The sequence below is a fragment of the Arvicola amphibius genome, chromosome 4, assembly GCF_903992535.2.
Source record: "Arvicola amphibius chromosome 4, mArvAmp1.2, whole genome shotgun sequence".
Taxonomy (NCBI): domain Eukaryota; kingdom Metazoa; phylum Chordata; class Mammalia; order Rodentia; family Cricetidae; genus Arvicola; species Arvicola amphibius.
Window position 1 is genome coordinate 157110938 of NC_052050.1, and position 21076 is coordinate 157132013.

General features: G+C 45.3%; 2 protein-coding genes across 2 annotated transcripts; one reads left to right on the top strand and one right to left on the bottom strand.

Annotated features, from left to right (window-relative positions):
- Positions 1-259: 259 nt before the first annotated feature.
- On the bottom strand, positions 260-13058 carry Abhd13 (abhydrolase domain containing 13). The gene is made up of 2 exons (XM_038328579.2): positions 12830-13058; positions 260-5280 (listed from the first exon to the last, which is right to left on the bottom strand). The coding sequence occupies exon 2, from the start codon at positions 5258-5260 to the stop codon at positions 4247-4249; it is 1014 nt and encodes a 337-aa protein (XP_038184507.1). The 5' UTR covers positions 5261-5280; positions 12830-13058; the 3' UTR covers positions 260-4246.
- A 1446-nt stretch (positions 13059-14504) lies between these two features.
- Positions 14505-20794, top strand: Lig4 (DNA ligase 4). The gene is made up of 2 exons (XM_038328510.1): positions 14505-14560; positions 17000-20794. Exon 2 carries the CDS (start codon positions 17029-17031, stop codon positions 19762-19764), a length of 2736 nt encoding a protein of 911 aa, XP_038184438.1. The 5' UTR covers positions 14505-14560; positions 17000-17028; the 3' UTR covers positions 19765-20794.
- Positions 20795-21076: the final 282 nt, after the last annotated feature.

Below are 21076 nucleotides of genomic sequence, written 5' to 3' on the forward strand. Positions count from 1 at the left end.
CTATAAGACCACTTTAATCAGCTGGAGTCATAAGTAAACACAAATGGGAGGAAAAGAAACCATGAAGACTTCTTAGAAAGGTGTTTATGAAATCTGAAGACAAGGAGACAATGGCAAACGGTGGCACTCAACAGTAGCTCATATGTAGGAAATATTGCTGACATCAGCCTAAATTAAAGGCACACAGGATGACTGTCATGTTCTTGGGAGAAGGAAATGCAAGCATGTTCTTCCACACCATTAGAGTAAGATTCATTGCTTTCAGTGAAACAGTTTTATTGAACAATTAGTTACCTTAATGTTCTACAATACATGAATAGAATTTTTAAAAAGACTGAATACAAACTATCTAACATTAATCAAATTGTTCATGTATCAATTTATTGCATGTCAGTACAGAAAAATAAAAAGTATACCTTAAATGTAAAAACAAAAAACAACCAAATTAAAAAATAAAACTCACTTTCCTTGCCATGGTTAGTGCACAGATATGAGGACATTCAAATTTGAGCTATAAAACTTTATTACTACTTTTAAGGAAATATGGCAATAACAAAATTATGGCTCAGATTATGAAACTGGACTAACTTACTTCATGCTGAATGCACCTCACTACGGAAGCTGAAACTTCAGCATACGCTGTACTGACAGGAACTCTGTTATAAATTACGCTGCACACACACCCGTGACATACGTATATATTGCACTTTATGTCAAAAAGTATGGGTTATACAGTCCTGTCTTTAATCTATACTTTTTAATACAAAACATAAATGGAGGTATATCTGTGCCCTTGGCCAACGTTGACTGGCATAGGATGATGGCATAGCGAGCGAGCAGTGCTTCCGATGGGGAGAGGAGGTGCATGTGCGGTGAGAACACCAAGAGCCTTGCATTTCCTATCCAGCAGGCTGAACAAGTGCTCCAACTGTCAATTCCCACTCTTCCTGAGTCACATGAAGATACCGACGCTCAAGTCAACTATCCAAAGGATGTACTTACGACTAATTCTTTTCCTTTCAGTTTGTAAAAAATATATACTTATCAAACATAATGGGAAAAAGGCTCAGGGGATGACCAAAGGTCTCAAATATGGCAATGATGGCCTCGATTCGTGGTTTTCAACCTTCCTAACGCTGTGACCCATTAACACAGTCCCTTGGTTATGGTGAACCTCAACCATAACATTATTTTTGTGGTTACTTCATAACTGTAATTTGCTACTGTTACGAATCATAATGTAATTATCAGTGTCTTCTGATGGTTTTAGGTGACCCCTGTGAAAGCGTTATTAGATCCAAAGGGGTTGCGACCCACGGTTGGGAACCACTGGCCTAGATGAAAAGGTGACTTCTTTCAATGGATCACCTTACTAACTCCTGATCCTAAGGAGGGAAGACAGCTAACACAAACCACTGCTAAGAGCAACTTCCACGATAGTTTACATACTATTTAATCATCTCTACCAGGCCTATTCCCACCCAAGCCAAATCGAACAGGAGGGCAAGCATAGCAGGCAGGAACCCTCAGCTACACACATGCCATCACCTGTGATGTCAGCAGAGCCATGGCCTGTCTCATTTCAAGTGTCTGCAGCCCACCTGTGATTTAAGCTGTTGTGTGACCGACCCATTTTACTGCAACATTTAATGGGTGTCATCATGGTCAAATTAATGTTGTGAAACCCTTAGTTACATCAGGCACAGGGCCATGTTGTATTAGGACTTTGACTGAAAATGATATTCTACAATTCCCTGCTATTCATCTCAGCAATTAAGTATTCCTGCCTCTTTAAGAGCAGAGTCACCAACTGCTGTCAAGTGGTTTCTAGTCTACTGACACCCTTTTGTCTGTAACAAATACTTTCTTCCCTTAGCTTGCAGTATTCTCTGTAGGATCCTCTTTAAAAAAAAATCTGGTTTTCTCTATTTTTCTTTAAAACAAGGAATTTTAGATTTTTTTTCCCCAAGTAAACCGATTTGTCATGTTTAGGATAATTTTAGTGATTATAAATTCATAGTAGCTGAATAATTTAAGATTCTTTATCTACTTCTCTCACTGCTATTGAACAATGCTAGAAATCGACAGAAAGACCATGACCATTCCCCTAATGACTGACTCAGGTATAGCCATGGTTCATTGAGGCCAAGTGAGAAAGTTTTAAAGCTGATGCTGGGGTGTCATGGCTCCTGAATGTACAGGTTTGTTTTCTATCCCTACTCATCAAAGAAACTGCATCAAACACAAAGCTGGTAACAGGAGATGCCCTACAACTCTAAAGATAGCTCTATCTTTGCTGCCTAAGAGACGGTTCCTCGAGGAGAGCAAAGGCGGTAGGTGCAGTAGGTAGAATGTTCTTCCAGCCCTCAAGTCCCAGCCTGTGAATCTGAACAGAAGGAGCAGCAGGGAAAACAGCTGGGAAGGGGAAGAGGAATTTAAGCGGAAGGGGTTGCTGTCCTATTTCATCAGGAGAACATGTACAACCCAAGCTGGCTGGTCACTCACCCCTCCAGACCAAGCGACCCCAGATGCAGCACTCTGTAAGCATCAGAAGTGATCAAGTATGCATGAGAGCTTGTTTCTGCAGAAACTACATTCCACCTGTTAGTTACTCTTTTGGTCCTTCCAGTAGATGAGCATTCGGGACAGTCGTTCTACACAGCAAAGACCGACAGGATGAAAAGCAGCCTTTAATTGTGTAGTGAATTTACACATACAAAATACACCTTCCATGATGAGTACCAACTCTTTAAAAAACAACTCTTTACAATTAATAATTTATAGAAAATCATTATTCTTTAGAAATTATACTCGCTATACATTATTATTGTCTAAACATTAGCATAAAATGAAGGCTAAGAATGCTACTTGGCATAAGTATATCTAGCCCTATGTTCATGGAAAGTTTTAAATTAAGGTCAGGATTATTGACTGATTAGTACTCTGTTCTAGCTGCTTGTGGAAGGTCAATAAATATAGCTAAGTGATCTGCAGTAGTGTAGGAGCTGACCTAATGCGCAGGGCTCAAGCGTGTCTATCTGGTGAGGACTGTGGGGAAGGACTCGGCAAGCCCCAGCTCATGGCTGCATGCTAGCACACGTTCGCAGTCCTCAGAGGCTTGCTACTTGGTCAAGCACAGCCTCCCACCCACAACTCCTTAACGCTACCTGTGTGACAGGCTGGCCAAAGCTTTGGGGCCCTTCAGACCCAGCTGGGGAAACTGACAAACTATCTACGACTGTCACTTTGTATAGAGCCCCGTTACACAAAACTGAAATATTAAGTCATACTTGGTTATTTGCTTTTGTGGTTTTCTTTCATGATGTGATTTACTTGCAGAAAGTACAATAAATGATGCTTGTCTCTGTCAGGTCAGGCACATCCGAGGTACTGCGACTTCAGTCAGATGGACACTGCATAAGGCTGTGTGCACACATTGGTTGAGGCAGTCTACCTCAACTATTGGCTAGTTCTAGCCCTTGCTGCGGCTGTTACTGTTTTAGCTGGAGATTCATAAACTGGCAGAGGCTAAAATTCTGCTTAACTAAAATCACGAATTTTACAAAGTTCAATGTGCAAAGAAAGCTACAGTAAAATGCTGACTTCCTAGCCCACGAGCCACGATGCAGACAGTACCTAACAGAAACACAGTACATCTACAGTGGAAAATGGTCCTGTTTATTATTAGGAAAAAGCCAGATCTCGGCAGCAGAGCATAGAATCTGCTCATAGGCCTCACACTCATTCCTCACCACAAACAAAATAGAGTTTACATAAAAATAGATATAACCCAGGAAACCATATACATTGGCATGTGACCAGAGTTATTTACATTAAAAATATCGCATTGCATAAGTCAAGAATAAAACACCGCCATGCACTTCATCTTAATGTTTAAGGTGACAAGGCAGTAGCACTAGGCTTGCTTACCGTGATTGTCCCAGTATTTACTGAAGGAATGACACCCGAAGGTTTCTTGCTTGTGTCTCCATCTGATTACAATATAGATTTTACCACTTAACCAACAGGAGACTTTTGGATGAGCTCTAGCACACCAGCATCTTAAACTAAAGACAAGGGTGTTAACCAGGCTAGAAGTTCTGGTGGGACTATGAAAGAATCTCAAGAAGACCAGTTCTGAAAACACGGAGAGTTACAGGATCATCAGGACGGATCAGTCACTGTGCAGACCCCGGGAACACACACCCAGAGAGGACCGAAACCCAGGGCACCATCGAGAGGGGCATCAGATGATGGTGACGTTGGATGATGTTTTCGTCATCTCCTCGGGAGAGTGACTCTTGACCACTTCCTTGATGAACTGTTCGAGCGCAGTGAAGTAGCCTTGGCACTGCCATGTGTCGTTGTGCGTCCCATCTGGGAAAATGGCTAGTCTCTTAGTCCGGGATGGGGACAGCTCATAGAGCTGCTTCATCATCACGGGTGGAATCAACTGGTCAGAGAGACCAGAGATGAAGAGAGAAGGCATCCTGCACTGGGAGATCTTCCTGTAGGACAGAAACTTATTTTTATAGCACCATAGAGGAAGATACCGCATTGGGAAGAAGGAAAATAGTGTGCTGGCCATGTGTGGGATGCTCAGGAATGTGTTCTCCACCATGATGGCTGAGATCCTGTGAGAGTTCTCAGAAGCCAAGTGAATGGCCACCGCCCCTCCCAGGGAGCGGCCAAAAAGGAAAACCTTTGTTTTATCGAGGTCAGGTCTAGTCATCACATAGTCTAGCACAGCTTCGGAATCCAAGTACAGTCCTTCTTCGCTGGCTTCTCCTTCGCTCTTCCCATACCCCCGATAGTCGACCAGCACGAGATTCACTTTGAGGTTCACCAGCATCAGCAGTGCGTTTGGTAATCTGTGGCCTATGTTGCCCGCATTCCCGTGAAAATAAATTATAGTTGGGGAGTAGGGGGAGTTGTCTCCAGTGTATCTCACCAAGATCAGATTCAGGCGTACTCCATCTTTGGTTCTGATGAAAATATTCTCATGTGGAATCCCCGTGGGCATGGGGACATAGAGGCGGGAGGAGGACGGCTGTTCTGGAAAGTAGAGCAGGACATCCTGGAATTTATACAGGATGCCCGCGACGGACACGAGTATCAGCAGAAGTAAGACCACGCCTCCGTACAGGTGAAAAGTCACTATCAAAGGCAAAAGCGAGATGCGGCACAGAGCCCAAGACCAGGATGCCAAGGCTAGTAGCCACCTTTCAATAAAGTTCCACAGCATCCAGGATTTTTCCATGGTAGCTCCACGCAGGTATCCTAGGAGACACAGAGAGAACCATGACTCAGAGGTGAGACCATCATGGAAAGTACTCAGTACGCTGGGACTACGTCCTCGCCCGTCCTTCCTCGCTCCACTCTGTCTTCCCAACCCGCAGTCACAGGACACAGTCACACTGGGAAAAGGCGCTTCTCTGCTTCCAGGTTCCAGTCATGTGCTTTCAATGATTTTATTAAAAAAAAAATAACAAAAAACAAAATTCTAAGACTATTCCCATTCTGATCCACGAGGAGATGGAGACATGGATCTGGCTGCTGTCCTTGCTCTACAGTAACTCATGAGACAGCACGCTTCCTAGAGCCCCTCCTTCCCTCACTTCTTTCAACCCTTACACATTGGTCAAGAGTCTGTTATTTCATAAAGTTTTTACTATTGTTTCATATGTTGCTACACTTAGCCTTTTTTCTTTAAAGATTCCATATACAGTCAATTCTATATACAGACAACTTTGAACAACTTTTGATCCTCCTGCCTCCGTATCTCCAGTGCTAGGATTACAGCGCTACACCATTATGTTCAGTTTTATATGGTGCTGGAAGCTAAGCCAGGGGCTCCAGCATGACAGGCAATTGAAACCATGCCCACCCCCATCTTCTTGCTTGGATTTTTATTCAAAGCAATAATGTTGAACATAAATAATAGCATAACCCTTTTATCTTTAATTTCTGAAGTAAACAACGCCATCCATTTAGCAAGCTTTGCTGTAGGAAAAGAAACACTGAAGGTCAAATAAAAGCACAACTTAAAGAAAAAATACGCAAGCACTACAGGTATTCAATGTAACCAAGCACTGCAGGTATTTAGTGTGGCTAAAGCAGAACTGCAGGATGCAGTAGAGGCACTCAACAGAGCACTGCAGTCGCTGCTTGCTCACCGCATGCCCCTGTCGCCTGTCACCAGTTCACACAGGGCTCCTTTATCCCTTGGGACAGCAGACCCTGATGGCGCATGGCATGCAAGCTTCCCATATAAAGCTTGAACTTATTTTTGAATTGGATTAAAGAAAAATGAAAGAAAGTGGCTCCAACTTGATATAAGATACAAAAGGCCGTGGAGGCAGCAAATATAGGTCAACGAGAGAACATCTGCTAGCACGTGTCAAGCCTGGGATTTCATCCCCAGCTCTGCAAAGTAAAAGGAACAATGACAATGATTTTAATTATGACCCAAAAACAGATTTAAAAGGTTTGGAATAATACACACACATTGAGCCTGCATACACATTGGAGTATTGCAAAATATGGTAAGATACCATTTAAGATTTCATTTAAGAAGCAAGTCAAAATCCTTATTGCTCTTTTCATAGCCACTTAGTTATCTGACAGAGCTATCAATGATGAGTGGCCAACAATAAGGAACTCAAGGTCATTTTAGTGACTTCCTAAACAAAATCACAGGGAAACCCCACTGCCCTTGCGCCTCTGTTCAACAGTTCCCAACCTACCATCTAGCTCCACACTACCTCGACAGGAAAAAGCGAGCTGAAACCCCACTAGCAACCTGTGACTATGGAACGTGTGCCTGCAATTGGGTAAGTAGCAACAAAGTAACTTAGTTTTCAAATAAAGGAAAAAAGAGAAAGTGTAAGGGGAACTAGAAAGCCCAGCACACACAGAGGAAGCACATTCTGAACTCAAACCCACATTCAGGTCTGCTTAGACTGCTCTACAGCTTCAGTCCTCATTACTACAGCCCCAGCCCCTTTTCTTGTCTAAGTACCGTATCCCTCAAAGCTATGCACCCAGGACTGAAATATCTAAGAAAATGATCAGCTTGCTAAAGCAGGATATTCTGAGCAGAGGGTACTTAAGCCATTTGTCTGAATGTGTAAGTGATTGGCAATAAGTAATATACTTTGGAGTTTCAAAAAAAAAAAGCTCCTCAAAGCCACCTTAAAGGATAATAAAATTTTGACAACAAAAAAAAATGATAAACGTAATTTATAATGGGTGATTCCATGACAATGCAGGAATAATTATGAGCTCATTTTGAAGAATACCAATTGAACCTGAGTTTTTAGAATAGATTAATAAACATGTTTCCTTCATACTGACAGACTATGGTTCAGAATGAAACCACATAACCCAGTCTGTCCGCCTCATTCCACCATCCGCCTCAAAGATGCTCTGAGGGGAATGGCAACATGGCAAGTTTCAGCGAGGGCGCCTCTGAGTTGGATGCCATATGGAACAGCGTGTCCTCTGCTGGGTGTTGGAGTCTACGCCTATGGACTGTTGTTAACAAGACAGGGTTGTGAGAAGCAGGGAACAGCTGCACTGTGTGGGACCTACTCCCCCTCTTGTGCTGTCTTCCCACTGTACCTGAGCTACCAATGGGAAAGAAATGCTTGATGCCAACATGGCTCTCAAGAAGTCGCCATAAATAATGCAGAGCGTGGCTGGTGCCTTGTGCAATACTTAGGTCTTCTGAGTCTGAAAGAAATGTCCAGCTAACTCCAAGACTTGGTCATGTACCATGGCTCAGGTAATCAACTGTACCTCAAAGTGTGCACCATATGGCAAAATATTTGTGAGTTATCACCAGAAAAAAATAAATTGCTTCCCGGCGAGTGCCATGTAAAGGTGCTGTAGCCTGTCCTGCCATCAGGGCTGCAGCCACTGCCATGCAATTTCTGCCTCTTCTTTACAGGGCTTCAGTGAGGCACAAGGAAAACTAACTCCTATGTGTGACACCAACCAATTGGAGGCCGAGATGAAAAACTATTTAAAGTACTGAGCATACTGGCCACACGCACCTGACCTCCTCAGCCGTGCAATGGTTTCACTTCTAAGAAAACATCCTAAGGGCTGGAGAGATGGTTCTGGGGTTAAGAGTGCTTACTGCTCATTCAACTCCCAACACTCACACAGCAGCTCACAACCACCTGAAACTCTATCCTCAGGGATTCAACGTCCTCTTCTGGCCTCATAGGTTCCTGCACACACAACGTAAACATGATCTCACACAGGCTCACACATGCACATAAAGTAAGAGACAGAGCATGTAATCACCTTATAAACTGGTGTGTGAAAAATGGAGTTCAGGATCAAAGTAGCACTGCCCCTAGAATACTGCCAGAGGCCCCGGGAGCGCTGTCAAAGCCATCTGAACTCTCGCGCCAGTTGGCCTCCCAGCTTTGTCTCTACGCGAGCTCATTAAGAAGCGCTAACGCATCTTACCATGCTATACCACTTAACGTTCGAGGGCAATGTCACAGACAAAGATGCCACTCTGATCCCTGCTGCTTAAATTCTGCACTTTTGAATATGATCAATATGCCAGTTTTGATGTGTGGCCCGTGGTCTGCTGAGTCCTCTTAAACAGCCTTGAGCTGCTCACGTGGCAGACACACTCATGACTGTACCCACCTCACACACGTTCATGCAGTTACAGGAGACTAAAGAAACTAAAGATCACAATCATCCATAACACAACAAAGCAGGCGTCAACCGTCACGGCCGTCATCACAAGAGGGAGAACTCGAGCATCTTTTAAGAGCAGGACGGAGCACGTGTGCAGAGCTAGGAGTCTTTTCTTTCCATTAAGCAGCTGTCGGTGCCACTTATTTTTAATCACTTAGCACAATTATTCATGGAAACACAAAGGATTCAAAATAATCTAAATACATACTTGGCAAGAACAGCAGAGAGGAAATTAGAGCAGCTAGGAGCTGTGAGCTGAGGCCCCAGCTGAGACAGACGGTTTTATGCCCTGAGTTCTCGAAAGATGGCGGACTTCTGGAGCTGCCCCAGAGCCTGTGCAGGGCCCACAAGATCAGCACCGTCTTCACAGCAACACCACGGTGCTGCCTACCCTTCCAGTGTCTGACATCTGCCGTGTGGACGCAATGATGGCTGAGACTCGTGCCTGCGCAAGTACAGAGCTAACAGGCAAGACTTTCCTCCCATCCCCAACCATGAGCTCAGGGAGGAAGGGGAAAGGCAGAAGTCATGTGACAGCACTGAAGACGCAGTAAAAACTGTCATCTATATGCTAACACCTTTAAGGCTTGCATGGGATGCATGGTATCAGGAGCGCACATGAAGCTCTTGTGCTAAGCACGGACACACATGAAGCACAGGTTACACTGGCTGCCGTCTCACAGAGACAAACCATGGTCAGTATTACATTTATGCAGACATATGTGTTTACAAGGCCTTTTTGGGGGGAAATGAATGAAGTTCAAATTTCTAATACTTGAAAACTGATAACTCTGTGTGGTGGTGGTACCAGCAAGTGTGATTTCTGGCAAGTGATTAGATGTGTTACCATCTGCAGGAAATGCTGAATTCAGTGAACACACTCTAAGTGGCCAGACACTATGCAGGAGTTTAGGTTGACAGGAGGGTAATGTAACACACTCATTTCAGACCTAAGACAGATCCAGTGGGCCTCACTGCCTGAGCATCAAGACTTCCTTCACAGGTTCCCAACACCACAAAGTAAGTGACCTTTAAGTAAATTGCCCCAAATGTGCAGCAGCAGCTGCGGCAGCAGAGAACACCTTGTTCCTTCACCTACAGCCACAGCCGTGTGTGGGTCGACTTCGGCATGCTGTACCTACAGAAGCCTCACTAAGCAGATACTAAAGTGAAGTTGAAAATGTTAAACCGTGCCATAGCCCTATTTCTGCAACTACAGGAGGTTTACAAGAAATGTTGCTTGCTATCTTGTCATGGATTTATTACTAATGCACAAACTCTCACTTCTAATTTCTAACACAATAAAATACTATACAACCCAAATTTCTTGAGTCCTCAATAATTACTCAAAACATAAAGAGGTCCTGAAGGCTGGAGAGATGGTTCTGTGGTTAAGAGGAAACACTACTCTTACAGAGAACCTAGGTTCAGCTCTTGGCACCCAGGCCGGACACCTGGACACCTCTCCACAGCTCCAGGAGATCCAACACTCTCCTCTGATCTGTGAGGGCACTGCCTCAGGTGTACATGTACAAACTTAATGTGTACACACACACAAACACACACACACACAAACACGAGAGTGCATGTGTGTTAAAAAATAAAAACCAATTTTTAAAAAATAACACAGTCCTGAAACCAAAGTCTGAGCGCCACTCTTTAAGACAAGTAACTCTATGGCCTTCCCCATGAGTCCTGAAATTAAGAGCAGCATACTATTTAAATCCTTCATGCAATAGGTTCTTTACCCAGTAACATTACACCTGAAAGAGCAACAAGTCTAAGAATAATTGAAATACAGCTATAGGAGTAGAAGTGTTTTAATTGTCAGTATGGTAATAAATTAGACAGTAAACTGGTCAAATCTATTTCTTTATCATGGACAAGTATATTTTTTAATAAAGGTCAAAACTACTTCACAGATACAATCTTTCTCTACTTACTCTAATTATTTTAAAGTGCAAAAGAGTGAAGTTTACATTTGTTAACTGATGCTACCAACATCAAGAGATCTTTGAAAACCACCTCTGTGAATCACAATGTTTAGCTGGCTGTAAACCGTCAAGAGCGGTGAGCACAGGTCCCTGCTGACACTGTGCCAGCCGCACAGCTGACGCGAAAACACAAATAGCTACTCTCAGGGTGCTGAAGACACCACGGCACGAGCTAGCTGTCCCCGATGGTTGCCCACATGCCATCAATACTGAGAAAGTGTGTTCTATGGTCCTAGGGGACAGATGAGCAGATCTGCCCACAGAGACGCTGGAGGGACTGTCAGGTCCAGGGGGCATTCAAACCTGAAGCAGACACCTCCAAATTACACCAGGTAGGAATTTAGGATCATCTCGGTGCTTTTCCCCTCGAAAACCCCAAGGATGAACAAAAGCGGTCATCTTAGAAAAAACTTGGATGGTACATTATTGTCACCATGAAAGCCAATAACAATTAGTTCTCAGATTTTATCTCCAAGTAAGAAAATGGTAAACGACAAAAAGAAACTCTCAAGTCTAAAATGTAAACAATGAGGGCTACACTGTAGAATGGTAAGCTATTGTAAACAGGCCAAATTTTAGGTATTAAGCTGACATTTATTTTCTTATATGAAGCAGACTTCATAGAAGTACCCAGGCTCTAGGCTCCCAGGGTCACTCCAAACTGGAAAACCTGCAACCCAGAAAAGCAAACTTATCAGGATGCACTGCTTTGGGATCTAAGACTTATGAGACTCAGTGGCATAAAATGTAATAAGGTGTTTGGAAGCTTTGCCACTCGCCAAACATCGTAATTACAAGAACTGGGGCTTGTCCTAGATCTATTCGAAAGTGGGTGTTTAAGGGCCTGAGGTTTTCCTGAGGCAGAGCCACAGCCATTAGAAAGGTATCGGGAGCTCACAGGATGAACGATCCAGAGAACATAAACAATTCTGAGGTAGCAGAGCCCGACAGCCCAGCAGAGTCTGACCAGGAAATCATTCAGAAGATAAGCTGCCACCAGTGTTCTGGGGGAAGGCAGCAAGCCAAGCACTACCTGTAGGCGAAGCCTATCTTCAACTTGCTTGGTCTTTTTGACTATTTAATACACAACAGCAGGGTGAAGCACTTACTCGAAATGTGGCTGAGATGTGGTGACAGGCGCTGCCACTCAAGCGTTTTATTACACGCCACAGCCAAGGAAGTCTCAGTAAGCAGGTCGAATCCCAGCTAAATCACAGCAATGACTCACTGGTAGTTACGGCATTTATATGTGGTAAAGTTATTGGGGTAAGGCTTCATTTTTCTGTGGGAACCCAGCTCAGACTACAGAGCCTCCGGAACGCTTCCCTTGGACCTTCCTCTCCTGCCACCAGTTCCACGCTGTAGTCTGTGCCAACTTAGGTGCCGGTATTTACCTATGTGGTGATGGGCCTGCTGACACAGGCTGGGAGTTCCTGGATGGCAGTGACCTTATGTCACTCCACTGTACACTTTGAATGTACAGCAAGACCCTAGGTGTGCAGCGAGTAAGTCCAGCTCAATCGCAGCTCAGCTGGGTGATGTCTCAGGCAGTACAGTTACGGCATTAACTCTACAGGGACCGTCACTAATTCTCAGGGAGATAGAACAGTGCTCTAGAAAAGAACACGTCTATCACACACACACACACACACACACACACACACACACGTAAGTACTAACTCAAGCCAGAAAACAGGTGGATCGACAAACAAACAACAACCACTCCCAAAACCAAACGTCAAACTTAAAACCAGTGGGCCACTCTGCGAAGTAAAAAGTGCACAACAGAGGAAGGGGGTCAATTTAAGGTTGACAGCTCAGCCAAGCACACTCCCTGACGCCTTCTGGCTTCACATTGACGGTGGCACGAGTCTAGCCCTGGCCAAGTGACTTCAAGTGTGCGGAAACTCTTGCTCTGAAGGCCCCGTGGCATGCAGCTGCGGGGTTCGCAGGTCTGCACCTGTTACAGAGAATCCCAAGCCGGGGCTTTGGTGACCGACTGCTCCGGGAGGAGGGGAGGGGACCGAGGGCGACACGGGCGCCGGGGTGCGAAGGTCGGGGAGGCCGCCCGACAACCCGCCCGCCCGCCCGCCCGTCCCCGCAGCACTCACTCAGGCTCGCGGGCGGACTGCGCAGTCGGCCGCGGGCTCGGAACCCGGCTCCGCGCAGCAGCGAGGCCCCGCGCCGCCCCCGCCGCTCCTCATCGTCCTCCTCCCGCCGAGGGGCCGCCGTCGCCACCGTCTAGCCCGGGGCTCCCGCACTTCCGGCTCGAGCGCGGTGTCGCTGGCAAATGCCGCCGCCGGCCCCCACATAACCTGCTCTCCGGCTTCCTCCCCGGAGTCGGAAGCCGGGCTGCGCTTCTGGGCATGCGCAGGGCACCAGGCTCCGCCCTCGCGCTACGGTGGCCGGCTAGGGGCAAGATAACGGCTTGGCGTTTGCAGTTCGCGCAGTCTGCACCCGCTGCAGGGAGCCAGGACTTCAATTCCCGAGGCCAAGCGCTCCCGTTTCTTTCTTTTTCTTTTTTTTCTTTTTCTTTTTCGTTTTCATTTCTTTCTTTCTTTCTTTCTTTTTTTTTTTTACAGTCACTGAAGCGGACCTGTCAAGGCAGATGACGTCTTATTCTTAAAGTCTCTCCAAACTCTCCCAGACGTCTCTGCCTCTGGTTATGCCCTCACTTTTATCTACAATACACTTACTTTTCCACCATACCCAGGAGCGCTCCTGTCCTCTTTTTATTTCTTTTTCTTTTGTTTTTAATTCCGTGAGTGAAAACAAAAGAAAACAAATTTGGTTTTCTCTATGAACCGTGTGGCTAAAACAATACATCACTGCCAGGGCTTTGAGTCGATTTCCAGTTTTCCTCGTCCTGCCGAGTTCTGCCTGTGTCTGACGTCGGAGCCCAGGAGCGGTGAATCAGGCACAAGAGCTGTCTCTCCGGACCAGCAAGTGGGGCCTCTTACCTGTGGCTTTGCATCACCGGGAACAGGCGGGAGATCAGGGCAAACTAAAAAGAAAATAATTGGCCACAAGAAGCCTTAGGACCTGGCTCCACTTTGGACTACTTAGCCCCTAACCCTCTAGCGTTTCACCTGTGCAGCAAAGCTTCACTTTCAAAGGAAATGATCGCAGGCGTTCTCATCTTTTGCCCGTAATTTCTGAATTCTGATTGGAGGAATAGGGCAGGTCACAGCGACATTTCCAGTGAAAGGCAAAAGTTCCTTGGATGTAGGGCACTGAGACTATATTCCCGTCTATTTTGAGTATCTAGTAGTCATTGAGTGAAGTAGGAGTTCAACAAAACTATCGGCTAACTTTATTTCCAGTCCCCGACCACATTTAGAAAGCCTGTGGTCCATAAAGATTATGTTTCTGTGCCATGAATTATGAATATCAGTTGTGTGTCGTTTCTGCAAAGTGAAAACGCTACAAACTGAACCTGAAATAATTTTGCAAAAGACGTTTTCCGCAGCCCTGGACGCTTTGGGAGGGAGGATGCTCCTGTCCCCTAGAGGGCTGCAAACCGAGCACGTCCGGGCAGCAACCCCCTCGCTCAAATTCGGCTCAACGTCGACACCCAGCGGCGTGGAAAGGAACTTGCTCGGCTACAGCCCGAGGCCTGGGAGGCCCTGCTGCGCAGGCGCTCTGAGTCGCTGCGCCCGCCGGCCTGCTCATCATTGCGCCTGCGCACCCCACTCGCCCGCGGCCTTAAGCAGTGCCAGGCGCTCTGCCCCTACTGCGCCTGCGCGGCAAGCAGCTGGCGGAAACGCAGAACCGGCTTGCCGGAAGAGCCGCTTCCGGTCGGAGCGAAGCTGGGCTACTGAGGGGACGCTGCGAGGCTGGAGGTATGGATGCCTGGGAGAGGGAGGGCGGGCGAGGTCCTGGTGAGGCTGGCATCCTTCCCGCACTTGGCAGCCACCTTGGGATGGCACCCTGTTCGTTTTAATTGCTTACATCCCTTCTGACAGTGACGATGATCCTCTGCACACAACTCCCCCGTCCCGCCCCAGCCGCCCAGGTTGCTTAGGTTAGCAGACGTTGAAGTAACAAGTGTCAGTCTTTCTGAAGCCCGGCACCGGCTTGAGCACCTTCGAGAGCTTGTGGTAGTCGACTTTATCGAGTGTTAAAAAGTGTAAGAGTGCGTTTGAACTTCAGCGCCTGAAGCCTACCTACAATGATAGTAATTTTTTTTCTTATTGTAAATGAAAGCATTATCTCATACCTCAGGATGCAAAAAAAAGTAAAATAAAATTGGTAATCGGGTAAAAGCAGAGATTCAGATATATAACTTCCCTTGCAGTTGTATTGAGCAAGAGTTGTGTGTTTTTAGAGCAATTTGCAACCTGTTATTTGCTATTATAGTTATTTTAAGATGCACATGTAGTCACCGTTTCCCGCAACACACCGTGAGTATAAATTCACCTGAATCGCTTGCTCCGTTTTGTTGAGGAAACGTTTGAGACGACATGCATTCTACAGATAGACCTATAGACAATGTGCCTATGCTTGAGCATTCAGAACGTATTTCTTAATATGCTTTGTTTTACGTGTGTTGTGCAGAAGTTGTAATTAGAATGGCGTCCGGGATTCTGTTCCCCTTTGACAGAAGCAGGTGGTACAGTCAGTCATGCGAGCCAGCTGCAGCAGGTGGTGCAGTCAGATAAAATGCAGTTAGTAACGTAAAGAGTACAGCTCCAGGTGGGCTTTTGATCTCACCTACTGGGTAACTGGGTTTTCTCTGTCAAAAATAAGACTGAGAAGGGAGGTTTGTTGTTTTCGTCCATGGGCCACAAGTACTGGCTGTGAATTATTGCCGGTGTGGGCAGAACCAAACTGGCAGCCAATTTTGCTGGTGTCAGTATTTAACCAGCCCAGTTCCCGTCCTGTGTGCTTTCCCACAAATCGCCTGTAAGCATTTAGTAATTAGTTCCACAAGCAAATTTGCATCATACTCGTCATGGGTAGCACAAATTAGCACTTGACGTGAGACTTTTCTCTGTGGGGCGGAGAAGTGGAGGGTGGGAATTTTCATAGTCATCATTGCCACTCAGATGCTGTTGTCTGAAGTCATGTGATAAGGCATGATTGTGATTTCTGGAACATACCTTTTGCTTGAAATCATTTCTAGAAAACTTGCTAAAATGTTATGCAATATAAACCATGTTAAAGCCGGGCGGTGGTGGCACACTCCTTTAATCCCAGCACTCTGGAGGTAGAGGCAGGCGGATCTCTGTGAGTTTGAGGCCAGCCTGGTCTATAAGAGCTCGTTCCAGGACAGGCCCCAAAGCTAAAACAAAAAAAGTATGTTAAAGTAACTGACATAGATCCCTAGAGGACTTTCAGGGATATTTAAAATGTCAGACAAATTCCATACATGTGTAACTATGTTAGCAATCATTCCAGACCCTACTCAGTTACTTCCTTGATTTTAGATGTCTTTGGTGAAAGGGCCGTGATTGTTAGGGTTTTAATTTTATTTTTGGTAAAGCATTTGATGTATTGATAGCTTTCTCTTGTTGTACCTTTTATTCCTTATAGAACATATGCTGTCTCAAAGCATACTGTCTGGCTTGTATGTAGTCACCAGACATTTGGGAAATAGCAAGTACAAAGACAGAATCAAAAGGAAATAATAATAATGAATAGATATTTGTGTAACGGTGATAGAAATAGGTAGAAATGAGGCTGTTATGGGGACAGGACTTCCAGCTGGTTTTGAGTGGCAGAGGATCTGTCTTAGCCGTCAGTGAAGGAATGAAGATAAATGCAGACATTGGTTTGCTTTGTAAGCAATGATTTTGGATTTCAGAATGCCTGAGAAATCAGGTTCCAGTTCAACGAGCAAGTAATTCCTTAAAAACACTGGCAGCAAGTCGTTTGTTTTGAGTGCAGTATGATTATCCAAGAAAGACGAAGAAGCATAACAGACTTCCCTCAGACCGGGAAATAAAGTTTACCACATCTCACTTGATTTTTCATTATTAGAAATGATATTTTTGTGTTCTGTGCTAAATACTTAGGAGATAGAATGCCAGCGAAGTTAGTGTTTAAGATAAATGGTGCTCAGTTACGGGACTTGAAGCTGTTGAGACTGGATGGGAAATGCTGGTTAGGGCAAAAGGAAACGCCGCTGCATGTGGGTCTGTCATTTACTGCATTGATCTGCTTTCCTTGAGTCAACTATGAATAGTTATTGGGATCCAAATCGCCTCTCTAAGCTCATTGTTTTAAATATTTATAGACTGCAACTGCCACTTAAAGTTACTCTCTCTTTGCTTTATTAGTTCAAATCAGAGGACTTGCTGCCCCTACTATGGCCGCCTCACAGTCTCCACAAACCGTTGCAGCTCATGTCCCCTTTGCAGACTTATGTTCCACGTTGGAACGGATACATAAAAGTAAAGACCGTGCAGAGAAAATCAGGCACTTCAAGGAATTTTTAGATTCTTGGCGGAAATTTCACGATGCCCTTCATAAGAACAAGAAGGATGTTCTAGACTCCTTTTACCCAGCCATGAGACTTATTCTTCCTCAGTTAGAGAGAGAGAGGATGGCGTATGGTATCAAAGAAACCATGCTTGCCAAGCTTTACATCGAATTACTGAATTTACCAAGGGAAGGCAAGGACGCCCTGAAGCTCCTAAATTATCGAACACCGAGTGGCGCTCGCACGGATGCTGGGGACTTTGCGATGATTGCGTACTTCGTGTTGAAGCCACGGTGCTTACAGAAAGGAAGCTTAACCATACAGCAGGTGAATGAACTCTTGGACTTAGTTGCCAGCAATAATTCTGGCAAAAGAAAAGACCTAGTAAAAAAGAGCCTTCTCCAGTTGATATCTCAGAGTTCAGCCCTGGAGCAAAAGTGGCTGATTCGCATGATCATTAAAGACTTAAAGCTTGGTGTCAGTCAGCAAACGATACTTAACGTTTTTCATAATGACGCAGTTGAGTTGCACAACGTCACCACAGATCTGCAGAAGGTCTGCCAGCAACTCCATGACCCCTCCACAGGGCTCAGCGATATCTCTATCAGTCTCTTTTCTGCCTTTAAGCCGATGCTAGCCGCCGTTGCCGATGTGGAGCGCGTGGAAAAGGACATGAAACAGCAGAGTTTCTACATCGAGACCAAGCTGGACGGCGAACGCATGCAGATGCACAAAGACGGGGCGGTGTACCGGTACTTCTCCAGAAACGGCTATAACTACACCGATCAGTTTGGAGCATCCCCAGAGGAAGGCTCCCTCACCCCCTTCATCCACGACGCCTTCCGGACAGACGTGCAAGAGTGCATCCTTGACGGTGAGATGATGGCCTACGCCCCGACCACGCAGACGTTCATGCAGAAGGGGGTCAAGTTCGACATCAAAAGGATGGTGGAGGATTCCGACCTGCAGACGTGTTACTGCGTCTTCGACGTGTTGATGGTTAATAATAAGAAGCTAGGGCGTGAGACCCTGAGGAAGAGATATGAGATCCTTAGCAATACGTTGACACCCATCCAGGGTCGAATAGAGATTGTGCAGAAGAAGCTAGCTCACACGAAGAACGAGGTGGTGGATGCCTTAAATGAAGCCATTGATAACAGAGAGGAGGGCATCATGGTCAAACACCCTCTGTCAATTTACAAACCAGACAAGAGAGGTGAAGGGTGGCTGAAAATTAAGCCGGAGTATGTCACTGGCTTAATGGACGAATTAGACCTCTTAATTGTGGGGGGCTACTGGGGCAAAGGTTCTCGAGGCGGCATGATGTCTCACTTTTTGTGTGCGGTGGCAGAAGCGCCGCCTCACGGTGAGAGGCCATCCGTGTTCCATTCTCTATGTCGTGTTGGGTCAGGATACACCATGAAGGAGCTCTATGATCTTGGCCTGAAATTGGCCAAATATTGGAAGCCTTTCCATAAGAAATCTCCACCGAGTAGCATTTTATGCGGCACAGAGAAGCCGGAAGTGTACATCGAGCCTCATCACTCCGTGATTGTCCAGATCAAGGCGGCAGAGATCGTCCCCAGTGACATGTACAAGACTGGGACCACGCTGCGCTTCCCGCGCATCGAGAAGATCAGAGATGACAAGGAGTGGCATGAGTGTATGACCCTGGGTGACTTGGAAGAGCTGAGGGGGAGGGCATCTGGGAAGCTTGCCACAAAGCACCTTCATGTCGGCGATGACGACGAACCTAGAGAAAAGAGACGAAAACCCGTCTCCAAAATGAAGAAAACCATCGGAATTATCGAACACTTGAAAGCGCCTAACCTCTCTAACGTAAGCAAGGTTTCTAACGTATTTGAGGATGTTGAGTTTTGTGTTATGACTGGGATGGAGGGCCATCCCAAGCCTGACCTGGAGAACAGAATTGCAGAACTTGGTGGCTGCATCGTGCAGAATCCAGGCCCAGAAACGTACTGTGTGATCGCAGGGCGCAGGGGCATCAGAGTGAGGAACATTATCTCCTCCGACGAACACGATGTCGTGAAGCCCGAGTGGCTGCTGGAGTGTTGTAAAACAAGAACGTGTGTGCCATGGCAGCCTCGCTTCATGGTTCACATGTGCCCGTCAACAAAGCAGCACTTTGCCCGTGAATATGATTGCTATGGAGATAGCTATTTTGTTGATACAGATTTGGAGCAACTGAAAGAAGTGTTCTCAGGAATTAAACCCAGGGAGCAGCAGACTCCTGAAGAAGTGGCCCCCGTGATCGCCGACCTAGAATCCCGCTATTCCTGGGATCGCTCTCCTCTCAGTATGTTTCGCCACTGCACCGTGTATCTGGACTTGTATGCTGTTGTCAACGACTTGAGCTCCAAAATCGAAGCAACGAGATTAGGTGTGACAGCACTCGAGCTGCGGTTTCATGGAGCCAGGGTAGCGTCCTGCTTATCTGAAGGGGTGTCTCATGTGATCGTTGGGGACGATCAGAGCCGAGTTGCAGACTTCAAAGCTTTCAGGAGGACTCTTAAGAAAAAGTTTAAGATCCTGCAAGAACGTTGGGTGACCGATTCAGTAGACAAGTGTGAGCTGCAGGATGAAAGTCGGTATTTGCTCTAGAGCTAACTTTCCGGGGAGAGCATGGGCTGCATCAGTGTTTGCTCTAGAGCTAGCTCCAGGGAGAGCATTGGCTGTGTCAGGCAACAGCGGCACTCACAAAGAAATAGCCAGCGACGTTCATTTTATCTCTTAAATACTTCAAAAGCATTTGTTACCCCAAGACAGTAATTTTTAGGTAGAAAAGACGAAAGAAAAGGGCCAGCGCTAAAAACAAAGTTTCAAACTTGGCTGATAACCATGATGCACAACGACAGTTTCTAGAGGCGCTTGTGCAGCATCCACACAGAAGCTAGCATTTGACTCGATATCAATAAAGTATATTTGGAAGCTTTTAGAACCATCACAGCTTTTGGCTTTCTAAACAGAATTTTCCAGAGTTAAAAATTGTAATTGTTTTTAGCTAGTAAAAGAATTATTCAAAAAAATCAGAGTTACTACAGTTAGACTTATAAAAGTAAGTCTTTTTATTCAAGAGCTCAAATACCTCCTAGAAGCATGAACTATTTTAATAATCAGTTTTTTATGGTTATGGTCAAATGAATTAAAAAGATTTTTTTGATAATGGTGAAGTTAAAAGAAAAATCATCTAAACACTGGACATGAGAAGTTAATTGACTTGATTACAAAATAAAAACCTTTGCAGTGCTAAGTTATCTTAGATTTAATCTTTCTGAAGTGGGACACGTCTCATAGAGAAATGCTTTTCATGAATGTACACTCCAGCATTAACAGAGTTCACAGAGCTTGTTTCCTGTCGGTGACCCTCTGAGGAGCTGCCCATACCGAGAACAAGCTGTGACGTCAGTAGAGAAAGCTTTGGCTTTTAGAGATGGCTTTATAGTTAATTGAAGTCACAGTTGTGTGTATTATGTCTGTACTCAGAAATGTGCTTCCATGGCAGCCCTGAAATGGAGAAGGGTGGGTCCTGAGGTAATGGGTATCAGTTATCTGAAGCAATTAGACTTCTTTTTGAAGCAATTGAATAAAGTTTATGGTTATTGTAATTTAAATAAAATTATTAAATATTTAATTAATACCAAAATAATGTTCACTTATTTTAAAGCAATTCGTCATAGTTCTTTTATTCAGATTTTATAGTGCTATTATACTTTGCGTCTTTGTGTGAGGTGGGTGTCCAGGGTGACCTTGCACTTACAGTAATGTGACTGTAAGCTCCCAAGTATTGAAATTACAGACACGAGCCATCGCTCTGTATACTTTCAGACTAGCTTCGTCCTGTTCCTTCTGGAATCGTTGGGTTTCACATACCAAATGAACTTTGACAATTTAAGAGTGTACTAATTCGTGTTTA

What these genes read in the sequence shown, in the direction of transcription:
- Abhd13 (XM_038328579.2), bottom strand. Translation starts at nt 5,260, where the DNA reads ATGGAAAAATCCTGGATGCTGTGGAACTTTATTGAAAGGTGGCTACTA.
- Lig4 (XM_038328510.1), top strand. Translation starts at nt 17,029, where the DNA reads ATGGCCGCCTCACAGTCTCCACAAACCGTTGCAGCTCATGTCCCCTTT.